This window comes from Microcaecilia unicolor, chromosome 5 (assembly GCF_901765095.1).
Source record: "Microcaecilia unicolor chromosome 5, aMicUni1.1, whole genome shotgun sequence".
In the NCBI taxonomy this organism is placed as follows: Eukaryota; Metazoa; Chordata; class Amphibia; order Gymnophiona; family Siphonopidae; genus Microcaecilia; species Microcaecilia unicolor.
This window is the reverse complement of record NC_044035.1, coordinates 257,563,530-257,577,325: the sequence shown is the minus strand read 5'-3', so window position 1 is coordinate 257,577,325 and position 13,796 is coordinate 257,563,530. Positions and strand designations below refer to the sequence as shown.

The 13,796-nt window shown below is 46.6% G+C and overlaps 1 protein-coding gene across 1 annotated transcript in view; it reads left to right on the top strand.

Moving 5' to 3' along the window:
- The window catches only part of TTF2 (transcription termination factor 2), a 101,441-nt gene that overhangs the window by 47,689 nt on the left and 39,956 nt on the right, over positions 1-13,796 (top strand). The window contains exons 15-19 of the mRNA XM_030205036.1: positions 172-325; positions 2,370-2,461; positions 3,832-3,914; positions 5,258-5,391; positions 7,694-7,864. Of these exons, the coding sequence (XP_030060896.1) occupies positions 172-325; positions 2,370-2,461; positions 3,832-3,914; positions 5,258-5,391; positions 7,694-7,864 (634 nt within the window). The remainder of the gene's footprint in view (positions 1-171; positions 326-2,369; positions 2,462-3,831; positions 3,915-5,257; positions 5,392-7,693; positions 7,865-13,796) is intronic.

Genomic DNA, 13,796 nt, shown 5'->3' with positions numbered 1-13,796 from the left:
GTAGTAGGTAGACAGGTTAGGATGAGTGCAATTTTAGTTGAATATACAGCTAGAAAGAACAGGAATCCACTGTCTTTAAAACTGGGCATTGGTAGTTGGAATACCTTTTTTAAACTCTTTTGCAGTGGTGAGTTGTTTTTTTTGAATTGTAACCTAACTCGCTTTCTGTAGGTTTTTGCGCTGCTCTCCCTTCGATGACTTCAAGGTGTGGAAGAGCCAAGTCGATAACTGTACCAAAAAAGGCGGGGAGAGGCTGATTATCCTGACAATAAGCCTTCTACTGAGACGCACGAAGGATCAGATGGATGCAGCTGGGAAACCCCTGGTAAGAGCTTGTATGCACTTGTTCTTGTCCCTGCCAAGACCTGGAGTAGGAGTGTAAGGAAGATGAGGACAGAATCATACTCCAAAACCTATACAGTGGTGGAAATAAGTATTTGATCCCTTGCTGATTTTGTAAGTTTGCCCACTGACAAAGACATGAGCAGCCCATAATTGAAGGGTAGGTTATTGGTAACAGTGAGAGATAGCACATCACAAATTAAATCCGGAAAATCACATTGTGGAAAGTATATGAATTTATTTGCATTCTGCAGAGGGAAATAAGTATTTGATCCCCCACCAACCAGTAAGAGATCTGGCCCCTACAGACCAGGTAGATGCTCCAAATCAACTCGTTACCTGCATGACAGACAGCTGTCGGCAATGGTCACCTGTATGAAAGACACCTGTCCACAGACTCAGTGAATCAGTCAGACTCTAACCTCTACAAAATGGCCAAGAGCAAGGAGCTGTCTAAGGATGTCAGGGACAAGATCATACACCTGCACAAGGCTGGAATGGGCTACAAAACCATCAGTAAGACGCTGGGCGAGAAGGAGACAACTGTTGGTGCCATAGTAAGAAAATGGAAGAAGTACAAAATGACTGTCAATCGACAAAGATCTGGGGCTCCACGCAAAATCTCACCTCGTGGGGTATCCTTGATCATGAGGAAGGTTAGAAATCAGCCTACAACTACAAGGGGGGAACTTGTCAATGATCTCAAGGCAGCTGGGACCACTGTCACCACGAAAACCATTGGTAACACATTACGACATAACGGATTGCAATCCTGCAGTGCCCGCAAGGTCCCCCTGCTCCGGAAGGCACATGTGACGGCCCGTCTGAAGTTTGCCAGTGAACACCTGGATGATGCCGAGAGTGATTGGGAGAAGGTGCTGTGGTCAGATGAGACAAAAATTGAGCTCTTTGGCATGAACTCAACTCGCCGTGTTTGGAGGAAGAGAAATGCTGCCTATGACCCAAAGAACACCGTCCCCACTGTCAAGCATGGAGGTGGAAATGTTATGTTTTGGGGGTGTTTCTCTGCTAAGGGCACAGGACTACTTCACCGCATCAATGGGAGAATGGATGGGGCCATGTACCGTACAATTCTGAGTGACAACCTCCTTCCCTCCGCCAGGGCCTTAAAAATGGGTCGTGGCTGGGTCTTCCAGCATGACAATGACCCAAAACATACAGCCAAGGCAACAAAGGAGTGGCTCAGGAAGAAGCACATTAGGGTCATGGAGTGGCCTAGCCAGTCACCAGACCTTAATCCCATTGAAAACTTATGGAGGGAGCTGAAGCTGCGAGTTGCCAAGCAACAGCCCAGAACTCTTAATGATTTAGAGATGATCTGCAAAGAGGAGTGGACCAAAATTCCTCCTGACATGTGTGCAAACCTCATCATCAACTACAGAAGACGTCTGACCGCTGTGCTTGCCAACAAGGGTTTTGCCACCAAGTATTAGGTCTTGTTTGCCAGAGGGATTAAATACTTATTTCCCTCTGCAGAATGCAAATAAATTCATATACTTTCCACAATGTGATTTTCCGGATTTAATTTGTGATGTGCTATCTCTCACTGTTACCAATAACCTACCCTTCAATTATGGGCTGCTCATGTCTTTGTCAGTGGGCAAACTTACAAAATCAGCAAGGGATCAAATACTTATTTCCACCACTGTATATGAGAGGGAAAACATACTGCCCAAGGGTTTCAGCAATATATGCTTTTTTTTTTCCATCTAAGAAGCTATAAACAAACCCAAAGACAGATGGCATGATAACACTAGAATGATGATTCCTGCATATGTTTTTGTAAATGTAAAATGGTAATGCAGATTAGCTGGTACGACCCACATGCTGTCCTTTTTACCTGAGGTGTATAAATATGAGCCTGTGTTCTGTCTGGCAAAATCCAATGCTGTTTGTATCTTGCTTGCTAGTCTTCTGCAACACACTGCAGGATTCTAATTTATACCTAGGACACATCATAGTGCATGTGTACCCACAGCCTGATTGGATTACTTCCTTCCCTGAAGGTACCCTTACCCCAGCGCAGATATCGGTTACATCAGCTAAAACTTTCAAAGGATGAGCAATCTGTTTACAACATTCTGTATGCAAGATCCAGGTAAGAACTGCATCTCCTAATCCAGTGGTTGTCAAACCTGGTCCTGGAGGCACCCCCAGCCAGTCAGGTTTTCAGGATATCCACAATGAATATTCATGAGAAAGATTTGCATGCAGTGGAGGCAGTGCATGCAGATCTCTCTCATGAATATTCATTGTGGATATCCTGAAAACCTGACTGGCTGGGGTGCCTCCAGGACTAGGTTTGGGGACCACTATCCTAATCTGTGGCTCATTTTACCTGTTCAGAAGGAATGGATCCTAAGGAGCTTAGCCGATATTGGGTGGCGGGGATTGGGAGGCGGGGATGGTGCTGGGCAGACTTATACGGTCTGTGCCAGAGCCAGTGGTGGGAGGCGGGACTGGTGGTTGGGAGGCGGGGATAGTGCTGGGCAGACTTATACAGTCTGTGCCCTGAAAAGGACAGGTACAAGTCAAGGTAAGGTATACACAAAAAGTAGCACATATGAGTTTATCTTGTTGGGCAGACTGGATGGACCATGCAGGTCTTTTTCTGCCGTCATCTACTATGTTACTATACCCAAGTGCTTATGAAAGGTATCAGATTAACAGCATCCTATATATAGATACTTCTTAAGTGGCAGCAGTCTAGCCCAGGGGCGTATGTGGAATTCGCCGGTAGGGGGGTCCAAAGCCGAGGTGAGGGGGCACATCCTCTCGACCCCCCCCCCCCCGCCCGCTTTGCTTACCTGTGCTGGCGGGGGACCCCAACCCCCGCCAGCCGAAGCCGTCGTCCTTCGTTCGTTTGTTCTTTCTGAGTCTGACTCGTCTCTGACGTCCTGCACACGTCCTCGATGTTATGTACGTGCAGGACGTCAGAGACGAGTCAGACTCAGAACGAACGAAGGACGACTGCTTCGACTGGCGGGGGTTGGGGTCCCCCGCCAGCACAGGTAGGCGACGGCAGGTTGGCGGCGGGAGGGGGGGTTGCGAGGGCCATTGGTAGGGGGGTCCAGGGCCAAATCTACGGGGGCCCTGGCCCCATTACAGATACATCCCTGGTCTAGCCTGCTTCCACTCCAGTTGCTTTTGGATAGACAACAGACTTTGGTAACAGAGGGTAGTTGAGACTGAAAATTAGGGAACCCTTTAGGATGAAGATCTCCATTAAAACTGGTGAAAATCACCATTTCATTGCATTGTCATCAGAAGTTAATAACTTCCAGTCACTACTGACTTTGGTGGGATGAAGCTGTATGAATGTGTATCCCTGTCTCCATCTTATAAGCCCTGTACAACTTTCCATCTAATTTTGTTTCCAGTTCATACGATGAAAAACTATTGAAACCCAAGCAATAAGCTAGGCAATGGATCATTTTCTAATTGCTTTATTACCTGCTTTACCTCCAGATCAACTCTGCAGTCCTACTTAAAAAGACACGAAGGAGAGGATGAGAAAGCAGGAAGGCGAGCTGATAACCCATTTGACAGAGGTTGGATTTCACACACAGGGATTCATTTTATGAAAACAATTAAAACATGTGGTTGTATGCAATCTGTGCACAGGTATTAACAAGGGGTGGAATTTGGGCAGAACTGGGATGGAGTTGCAGTGTACAGGCATACTAATGTACATGCATTGAATGCATGCACATATCAATACTTTTGGAGGAAGGTGCTGGGGATAAATGAAGGATAAAAATAGATCTAACATATCTAGCAGTTAACTCTGATGAGCTTATCAGTATTGTAGTATTTAGAGAAAAAGTTCTTCTTGCTACAAGTAATGTATACTTCCCTCTTTCTGTTTTCAGAAATAGCTCTGCAAGTACAGAGCTAGCCTGCCAGGGTCCATCTGTTCTTCAGAAAATGACCATGGGTGGGACTGTGCTGGGTTCCTGGCCACTGCACAAGATGCTTTCAGTGTATTAGCTGAAAAAGCCTGTATAAAACACACAGAGGGCAAATGGATAGGCAGTTTTTAAAGTAGCTTATTCCATTTTACAGGTGAAGGTTTGTGTGGAAATCCACAGTGTACGTACTTGCCTTTACTGAAGGCATTCCCTGGAGCAGGGTTAGGGTAGAAATTGAATCGATGCACAGGCTTCTGTATTTTTGGTCAGAAAAGTGCCAGCAGAAACGGTAGTGAAAGTGTCTTGGGATACTTTGTTCCTTCATCAGTTTTCAAAGTGAAGTATCCCCGTATTTTAGCTTTGAAAATGTTGGTGTCCTTAGAGTCTGTGGACTTTGCAGCACTGCAGACATTATGACAATTTTTATAAAACTTTACACACATAAAACTGGTTTTATGCGTGGAAAAGCCTCATTAAATTGTGTGGTCGTTTTCCATACACACAGGAATATGTGTGCCTACAGGAGTTCACTTGGGCATTCCTGGGGGTAATGTTTGGGCAGAGCGGAGGCCAAATTGTGATCTATTTGTGTAGAATATACACCCCCCACACACACCTGGTATAAATTTATGAATTTCAGTTTGCATGCTATTGGAGCTAGTTCTGGGTGTCTGTTGCCTTTCATAAAATGAGAGCTTACTTGAGCTTTATAAAACTAACTGTCCTTCGGTTATTGCATGCCTTCTTTAAATGCTGAAAGCTTGAGGTGTGCTGCTCTCATTTTTGTGTGGTTACACCACCAAAGGCATTCACGCCCTGGAGTTTAACAGTTGTAACTTCTGAGATTGCTGTTTCTTCCCCCTCCCCCCTCCACACCAAGTTATATTTGTTCAAATGATAGTTGAAGGAGACGGTCATGCTGTTGCCAAATTAACATGCTGTCATCTGTTTTTTTTTTTTTTTCCCCCCCTTTTTATCTGTAGTGGCCCAGGAATTTGGTATAGGTCAGGATGATTGTCCTTCAAGCTCTCAGCCCCAGGTCTCGAGCACAATGCATATTCTTACCTTACTGCTGCGGCTGCGCCAGTGCTGCTCCCATCTCTCTCTTCTCAAAATGGTAAGAGAAATCCTAATGCTTAATTTCCAGTGTAAATGTTAGGAAGATTTTATAATCTTTTATATAGCATTGTGTTAAATTGCAAACTGTATAATACTCCTTACTGTATGATAAAATAAAATCCCCCCTCCCCCCCGCCTCCCAATCTTCAGTGCTATTTAATCGGCCAGGAACAGCTCCTATCCGGTTAAATAGCACTTAGCCGGCTAAGCACTAATATTCAGGGCGATAGATCCTGTTATCTCCACTGAATATTAACGCTAAGTGCATAGCAGCTAAATGACTGTATAGCAAATATTCAAGCACTGGCCTGCTAAGTTTAGCAGGCAAATCGGACCACATAAATAAGTCATACCTTTGCCTGCTATGAACTTAACCTGTGAGTGCTGAATATTCACTTAGCTGATTAAGTTTGAGCTGGCCAAACCACCCCCCTCCAGATATTCAATGTCTGTTACCAGAAAACGGCTCTAATTGAATATCTGGGGTCAGCACCAATTGCGGCACTTATGCGGGTTGCTTCCTGTCCTATCCTAATAGTCCTATTGGTGCTGGAGAAAACTTGAGCCTTAAGCTGCAATACCTTTCATTGGACCAACAGAAAAGACAATGTGGTCGATATTCAGTCAATGGCACTTAGTGTTTTGCTGACTGCCTCTGGCATTTATGCCTGGAAATTCAATGCTGGGCCATGTCCGGGCTCTGGTATTGAATTTCCAGGTTTCTGGAGCCAGTTACGCCATAGCTGGTTAAGTGTGACATTCAGCACGTAACTGGCTGAGTCCTGTCCTGCATAAGGACAGGACTCAGTTTTATATGGAACTATTTTTGCAGTGACCTTGGCCAGTTAATTGCTGAATATTGGCACTTAACTGGCCAAGTTCTGACTCCGCCTCCCAGAATGCTCCCAAAATAGCCAGCTTTGAGATGGATGCTAACCAGACCTTTTCAGCAGCACTAACTGGTTGTGCAGCTGAAAATGACCGGTTGACCTAGAACAAATGATTTAACCAGAGAGGAGCTGTTTCTGTCTGGTTAAATCATATTGAATAGGACATGAATTGAGGTTGAAGGGGGGCAGACTCAGGACTAATGTCAGGAAGTATTTTTTCACGGAGAGGGTGGTGAATATGTGGAATGCCCTCCCGTGGGAGGTGGTGGAGATGAAAATGGTAATAGATTTCAAACATGCGTGGGATAAACACAAAGGAATCCTGTTTAGAAAGAATGGTTCCGCGGTATCTTAGCAACGATTGGGTGACGCCGCCGGTAATTGGGAAACAAAATGGGAGCTGGGCATACTTCTACGGTCTATGCCCTGATTGTGACTGAATAGATAGGGATGGGCTGGAGTGTAAATTTTAAGGGGCTTCGACGTTAGCTTCAGAACTTAGTACAAGAACAGTGCTGGGTAGACTTCTACGGTTTGTGCCCTGAGAAAGGTGAGGACAAATCAAACTCGGGTATGCATATAAAGTATCACAAACTATGTAAATGAGTTTATCTTGTTGGGCAGACTGGATGGACTATACAGGTCTTTATCTGCCGACATTTACTATGTTACTATGACCTGATTACTTGAGCTTTCAAGACTCTAGGTCTGTCTTCACATCCGATGTCTAAAGAGACCTGTGCAGTATTGGAAGGTCATATATAACATCTTTTAAAAGATGTTTAGTTTTTATTCCTCTTCAATATACAGGGTGAGGCGCAAAAAAAAAACAAAAACCCAACCCCTAGAGGTTTTTTTTTTGTTTGTTTAGTTTTGGGTTTTTTTTTGCGATTTTCTCAGCAACTGCTTTGAATTTCAGTGAGGCTTTTTACTTATTTATTTAGTCATCATATTTACGTATTACTATTAAATAACATTTAATTATCTTAAGCTGTGTTGATGTTATTGACGTTTTAGCGATACCTAGCAATTTTTGCCTGTGTCTCTGTATTTCTAATCAGTGATGTAGCTACTGGGGGGGGGGGGGGCATGAGAGAAGGAGAGAGGGATCACAAACAGTTTAGCCTCTCAAAATGACTGTTGGGAATATAGACACTTTAACAGGTTTAATCAAGCACCAGCCTGGCTGACTTTAATGATTGTACTTTGTCTGTGTGATCAGGACCCAAGTAGGAGAGGATATTCTGACAGTCATATGATGCTCTAGTGGGCTCAGAGAGAAGAAACTTCATCCCTTTTCCCAGTTGGGTCCTTTCAAAAGGAGAAAGAAGGGAACAGAATGCAAAAAAAAAAAAAAAAAAGTATCTGTCTTTTGTGAATTTATTTTATGCACTTGTTAAAACGTTCCAGAGCCTGGACCAAGTAGAACTGAAGAGCGAAGGTATTGAGCTTTCACTGGAAGAGCAGCTCAGTGCTCTGACGTTGTCTGAGCTTCACGTCCCTGATCCCAAGTCCACAGTCTGTCTCAATGGCACCAGCTTCCCAGCTGATTTTTTTGAAAACTACAGAGAGAGCACAAAGGTACTAGAAATGTTTCTTGGCTTCCTTCCTTCTCTTGGTAACAGTTGTGTAAAGCTTGTCATTATGTAATGTTTCTTATATATGTAGTGGTATCGGGTACTGTATTTTAATGCTTAAAGAAAGTGCACTCTTCTATAGCGTCTCTCTCCTGGCACAGATGGGTTATGTACTCATACCAGCAGAATGGAGACTGAGTTTCAAGTAAGCCTGTAAGTGAGCTGCACAGTCCCTTGAGAATCAGTCTCAGCAGATGGTAGGAGTGGTAAGCCTGTGCAGTTCCTCTAGTTTTGTCCTTTTTCCTTGAGGTGTTCTTTGAAATTTTTCTTGCCTGTTTGAGAGACAGAGAGGAGTGTTCTTACATTAAAAAAAAGAAAAAAAAACCCAAAAACAAGGTCCAGAGAGAGAGAAATCTCCTTTCAGGATGTATTTTTGTTGGACTGGAGTTGAGGCCTACTGGGATCTCTTAAGCCCTGGGGTGGTCACACCCAGGTGGCCTGGTCCCTCCCTCCCTTCTATCTATTTGTCCCTTTTGGGGTAGCTGGTGCAGTATGCCTCCCCTGGCCACCTCTGCGAGGGGGCAGATGGGTCTGCCAGTAAATTAAAAGAAAAGGCAGTGGCTTAGTTGTACTTGAGAGCAGCCTGCCCCCTGCAGCACTTACCACTGGTTCCTTTTGCCTCTGTCTTCCCTTTGGGATTTCCTGGCTGGCCACGGGGGTCCCGTGAAGGTTCAGGCACCATGAATTGGAGCATCGGAAGCACTGTTCTCGTTGCCAGAGACGGGGGCTTGGCAGATGGCCAATGTAAGTATATTTCCAGCTGTCAGGATGCTAGTGCAATGGTTTCTATTTGATGGTTTCTGTGGCGGTCTCCTCTCCTGCGTTGGGCCTGTCCAGTGGGGACTCCTCTGGTCTTGGCAGGAACCGCTACCATAATAGTCTGCACCAGTGGCAGAGCAGCCACTGCGGCTTGAGCTGGGTTCTACCTCCTGTCCTCAGCAGGGTGCCCTGCTCGGGCTCAGCTCCCCTGGAGTGGATTTCCCCGCCTGATTTTGTCCTGGCCATGTACAAGACCTTTTGCCTGCATAAGGCCAGTTATCAGTGGGAGCAGCAACTGGGGGGGGGGGAGCAGCAACTGGGGGGGGGGGGGCGGGGGCCTTGGTGGCCCTCTCCCTCCCTCCTTCCCCTCCTTCCCTCCCCTCCCAAGCATCAGCGGGTGGACTGGGAGGGGGAGGGCCCTCTGGAGAGCCCCCCTCTTTTGGAAGAGGAACCAGGCTGGATGGAGGAGGAGTGTATGGATCATGATCAGCAGTTGACTGATGAAACCTGGATGGAGGAGTTGCTGCCGGGCGAGGACTCCTCCATTTGAACCTTTCATCAGGAGGAGTTGCAGGAGCTTATCTCCCAGGTGTTGGCACTGTTGAAATTTGAGGATGCTCCTGCTTTTGAAGAGCATAAGGAAGTCTGCCGGCAACTTTCCCATGCACCAGGGCATTAGAGATGTCATTCTGCCTCAGTGGAACTCTCCTGATTTATGCTCCTTTTCGAGTGGCATGATCCATCTTTACCTGATTCCAGAGCAGGATTGGGAACTATTATGGCCACCTATGGTAGATGCGTTTGTCTCAGTAGTGACTAAGAAGAATATTGTCCTTGTGGATGGCGTGACCACTCTGAAGGACCCACAGGATCGTCAGATGGAAACTCTCCAGAAGCAGAGTTCTGATGTGGCGGTGCTGGTGGTCCAGATGGCCATCTGTGGGGGCTTGGTGGCCAGAGCCTGTTTCTGTTGGGTGGAGCATATCTTGGACAGGGAATTGGATGATTGGTCCTTGATGGATCAGGAGGCTGCTAAGCTGGATATGGGTTCTTCTTTCTTGTCTGATGCTCTTTATGACCACCTGTGAACATCTGCCATACAGTGGGGGAAATAAGTATTTGATCCCTTGCTGATTTTGTAAGTGTGCCCACTGACAAAGACATGAGCAGCCCATAATTGAAGGGTAGGTTATTGGTAACAGTGAGAGATAGCACATCACAAATTAAATCCGGAAAATCACATTGTGGAAAGTATATGAATTTATTTGCATTCTGCAGAGGGAAATAAGTATTTGATCCCTCTGGCAAACAAGACCTAATACTTGGTGGCAAAACCCTTGTTGGCAAGCACAGCGGTCAGACGTCTTCTGTAGTTGATGATGAGGTTTGCACACATGTCAGGAGGAATTTTGGTCCACTCCTCTTTGCAGATCATCTCTAAATCATTAAGAGTTCTGGGCTGTCGCTTGGCAACTCGCAGCTTCAGCTCCCTCCATAAGTTTTCAATGGGATTAAGGTCTGGTGACTGGCTAGGCCACTCCATGACCCTAATGTGCTTCTTCCTGAGCCACTCCTTTGTTGCCTTGGCTGTATGTTTTGGGTCATTGTCGTGCTGGAAGACCCAGCCACGACCCATTTTTAAGGCCCTGGCGGAGGGAAGGAGGTTGTCACTCAGAATTGTACGGTACATGGCCCCATCCATTCTCCCATTGATGCGGTGAAGTAGTCCTGTGCCCTTAGCAGAGAAACACCCCCAAAACATAACATTTCCACCTCCATGCTTGACAGTGGGGACGGTGTTCTTTGGGTCATAGGCAGCATTTCTCTTCCTCCAAACACGGCGAGTTGAGTTCATGCCAAAGAGCTCAATTTTTGTCTCATCTGACCACAGCACCTTCTCCCAATCACTCTCGGCATCATCCAGGTGTTCACTGGCAAACTTCAGACGGGCCGTCATATGTGCCTTCCGGAGCAGGGGGACCTTGCGGGCACTGCAGGATTGCAATCCGTTATGTCGTAATGTGTTACCAATGGTTTTCGTGGTGACAGTGGTCCCAGCTGCCTTGAGATCATTGACAAGTTCCCCCCTTGTAGTTGTAGGCTGATTTCTAACCTTCCTCATGATCAAGGATACCCCACGAGGTGAGATTTTGCGTGGAGCCCCAGATCTTTGTCGATTGACAGTCATTTTGTACTTCTTCCATTTTCTTACTATGGCACCAACAGTTGTCTCCTTCTCGCCCAGCGTCTTACTGATGGTTTTGTAGCCCATTCCAGCCTTGTGCAGGTGTATGATCTTGTCCCTGACATCCTTAGACAGCTCCTTGCTCTTGGCCATTTTGTAGAGGTTAGAGTCTGACTGATTCACTGAGTCTGTGGACAGGTGTCTTTCATACAGGTGACCATTGCCGACAGCTGTCTGTCATGCAGGTAACGAGTTGATTTGGAGCATCTACCTGGTCTGTAGGGGCCAGATCTCATACTGGTTGGTGGGGGATCAAATACTTATTTCCCTCTGCAGAATGCAAATAAATTCATATACTTTCCACAATGTGATTTTCCGGATTTAATTTGTGATGTGCTATCTCTCACTGTTACCAATAACCTACCCTTCAATTATGGGCTGCTCATGTCTTTGTCAGTGGGCACACTTACAAAATCAGCAAGGGATCAAATACTTATTTCCCCCACTGTATCTATGGTCCTCAAGTGTGGCTGCTCATAGGCCTTTCTACGGATGTGGTTCTAAATTTTTTTCAAGGTTGTCTCTTGTTTGGAGAGGAGTTGGATAAATTAGTGAAGAGCTTGTGGATAAATTAGTGAAGAACTTGGGAGAGACTAAGGTTACTCATCTTCCAGAGGACAGGCCCAAAATTGCTGGTTGTGGTTTTTCTGGCAAAGGGCAGTTTAGAGAGGCTCGCCTGTATAGGCCTGGTAGAGGCGATGATTCTCAGTGTAGTCGTCTTTTCCAGAGGATGTAGTGCTTTCGAGGGGGTCGCCGTGGTGGCCGAGACTCTGATCTCTCATCCTCAGGCTGTAGTTGAGCTTCCCAATGAGGGTGTCGGGGTCCAGCCTCTGATCCCAGTAGGTACAAGGTTGCAAGAATTTTATCAAAGGTGAATCCAGATTACCTCTGATCAGTGGGTACTCGAGGTCGTCTGCGAGGGGTTCACCCTGGAGTTCACCCGCTCCTTGTCGGATGCCTTTCTGTAGTCTCCCTGTCGGGCCTGTTGGAAGGTTAAGGCCATTCGGGAGATTCTTCAGAGGCTTGCAAGTGGTAGTCCTGGTTCCCAGCTGTCACAAAATGCCTAGCCAGTTGCCTGGGGTTACCCCGTGACCACTTGGGTCTATCCCCAGAACAGCTCAGGTCCGCCTGCTCCTGCCATTTGTGCTCTACACTAGCACCCTCCTCCCACCAACTGGGTCACAACTGCCTCTAGGCGAGTCTCCTGATCTCCAATTATCCCCAGTGATTTCTAGGTTACTGGAGCCACACTCCCAGTGGTCCCACAGTTCCCAGAAAGCACTCACAGACCCAACACACAAACCACTAGGATTCTTTATCAGTCCAGACAGGCAGAATGAACAAGATAAAATCAGTTCTTACCCGATAATTTTCTTTCCAGTAGTCCCAACAGATAATCCAGAGACGAGTGGGTTATGTCCCTCTACCAGCAGGTGGAGATAGAGAACTTCAGAGCTTTACTATATGTGGACATGTGCAGCCACCTTAATCTCGGTATTGTCGATACCAAAGCAGTGGAAGAAGAAGAAAGGAAACCAACATGTAAGACCTCTCCTGCCTCTACAAAACCCATGAAGGCTCCTCCTCCAGTGGGAGGGAAACCACCGTATTGACGAATTGCAGCAAGTTGGTCTTTCACCTTTGTTATTCTTCGATTTACCGCTTGTTGGTCACGCAGAAAAACGGACCAGAAACAGGAAGAAAATAGCTCCTCATAAACAGCGAGAAACACTCAGCTAAGAACGGCAAAGGGCGGGCCTCTGGATTGATCTGTTGGGACTAATGGAAAGAAAATTATCAGGTAAGAACTAATTTTACCTTCCATAGCGTCCCACAGATCAATCCAGAGACGAGTGGGATGTACAAAAGCAGTCCCCAAGTACTGTGGGATCTTCAAGACGGGCCAAAGCCCGATTGCCAATGTTGGAACTGGACCCTGAGACTGGAATCGGAGTAATCACAAGACCCCAAGAGGATTTGCCACCTTCAAATGGAGCCAAACAACTTCCTCTAGAAGGGAAAGGGGAAACGCCTAACAAAAGGCGTGAGAAGGGCATCCCAAACTCCTGAGCTGGAACCATCGCAGATCTCCAAGTAGCGGAATATGGTCCAGGCTCCGATGGCCTCAAACGTTGTCTCAACCCGTAAAGGAAGAAGCTTTGACAGACAACGAAAGAGACAAGCCCATGAAGGCCCTAGAGCCCAAGACTGGTCCCATCTGAACAATAGGGGCTACTACCGCTGCGCCCACTTGCTATGATAAAAGGAACAGAAACCAGAACTGTGGATCGAACCGGCAGGAAAAACGTCACGCTTGAGAGCCTGAGAAGATGTTCAGGTCACTCCCCAGAGGCAGAACCAAGGTCATCAAGCAACCAAACGAAGGTAGAGAACTCGCAGCCTGACTTTCTGCGCGGACCAAAGGCCCAAAAGCTAAAACCAGAACTATTGCTGTAGGTGGCTTCCAGCACGACATCTGGCAAGAAGGTAAGACTCACCCACCAGAGAAAGAGCTAGGCTCGACAGAGAAATCATGCTGAACAGCCAAAAATATAGAGTCAGGCGAGCAATAGAGCCAAGCCCGGCCAACCCAGCAGAGACTGAACAAGGTCTGAAACTGGGAAGGGCAGCGAACTAGAGACAGAGCAAAGCTGGATTCCCAAGAATCAGAGCAATTGCAACCTGCCGAAATGGGCCAGGTGCACCTGGAACAGGTGAGCAAGCTGAGTGAGCCTGGACACGGGTGAAGGCTTGGTCTTATAGCTAGAAGAATGGAAGCCTCCAGAGACTGAGCCAGAGCCTACTCCCAAAACTGAGCCAGACTGGACGCGCCAGATGTAGCGAGACCAAGAGGGGCATAATCCAAAGGGAC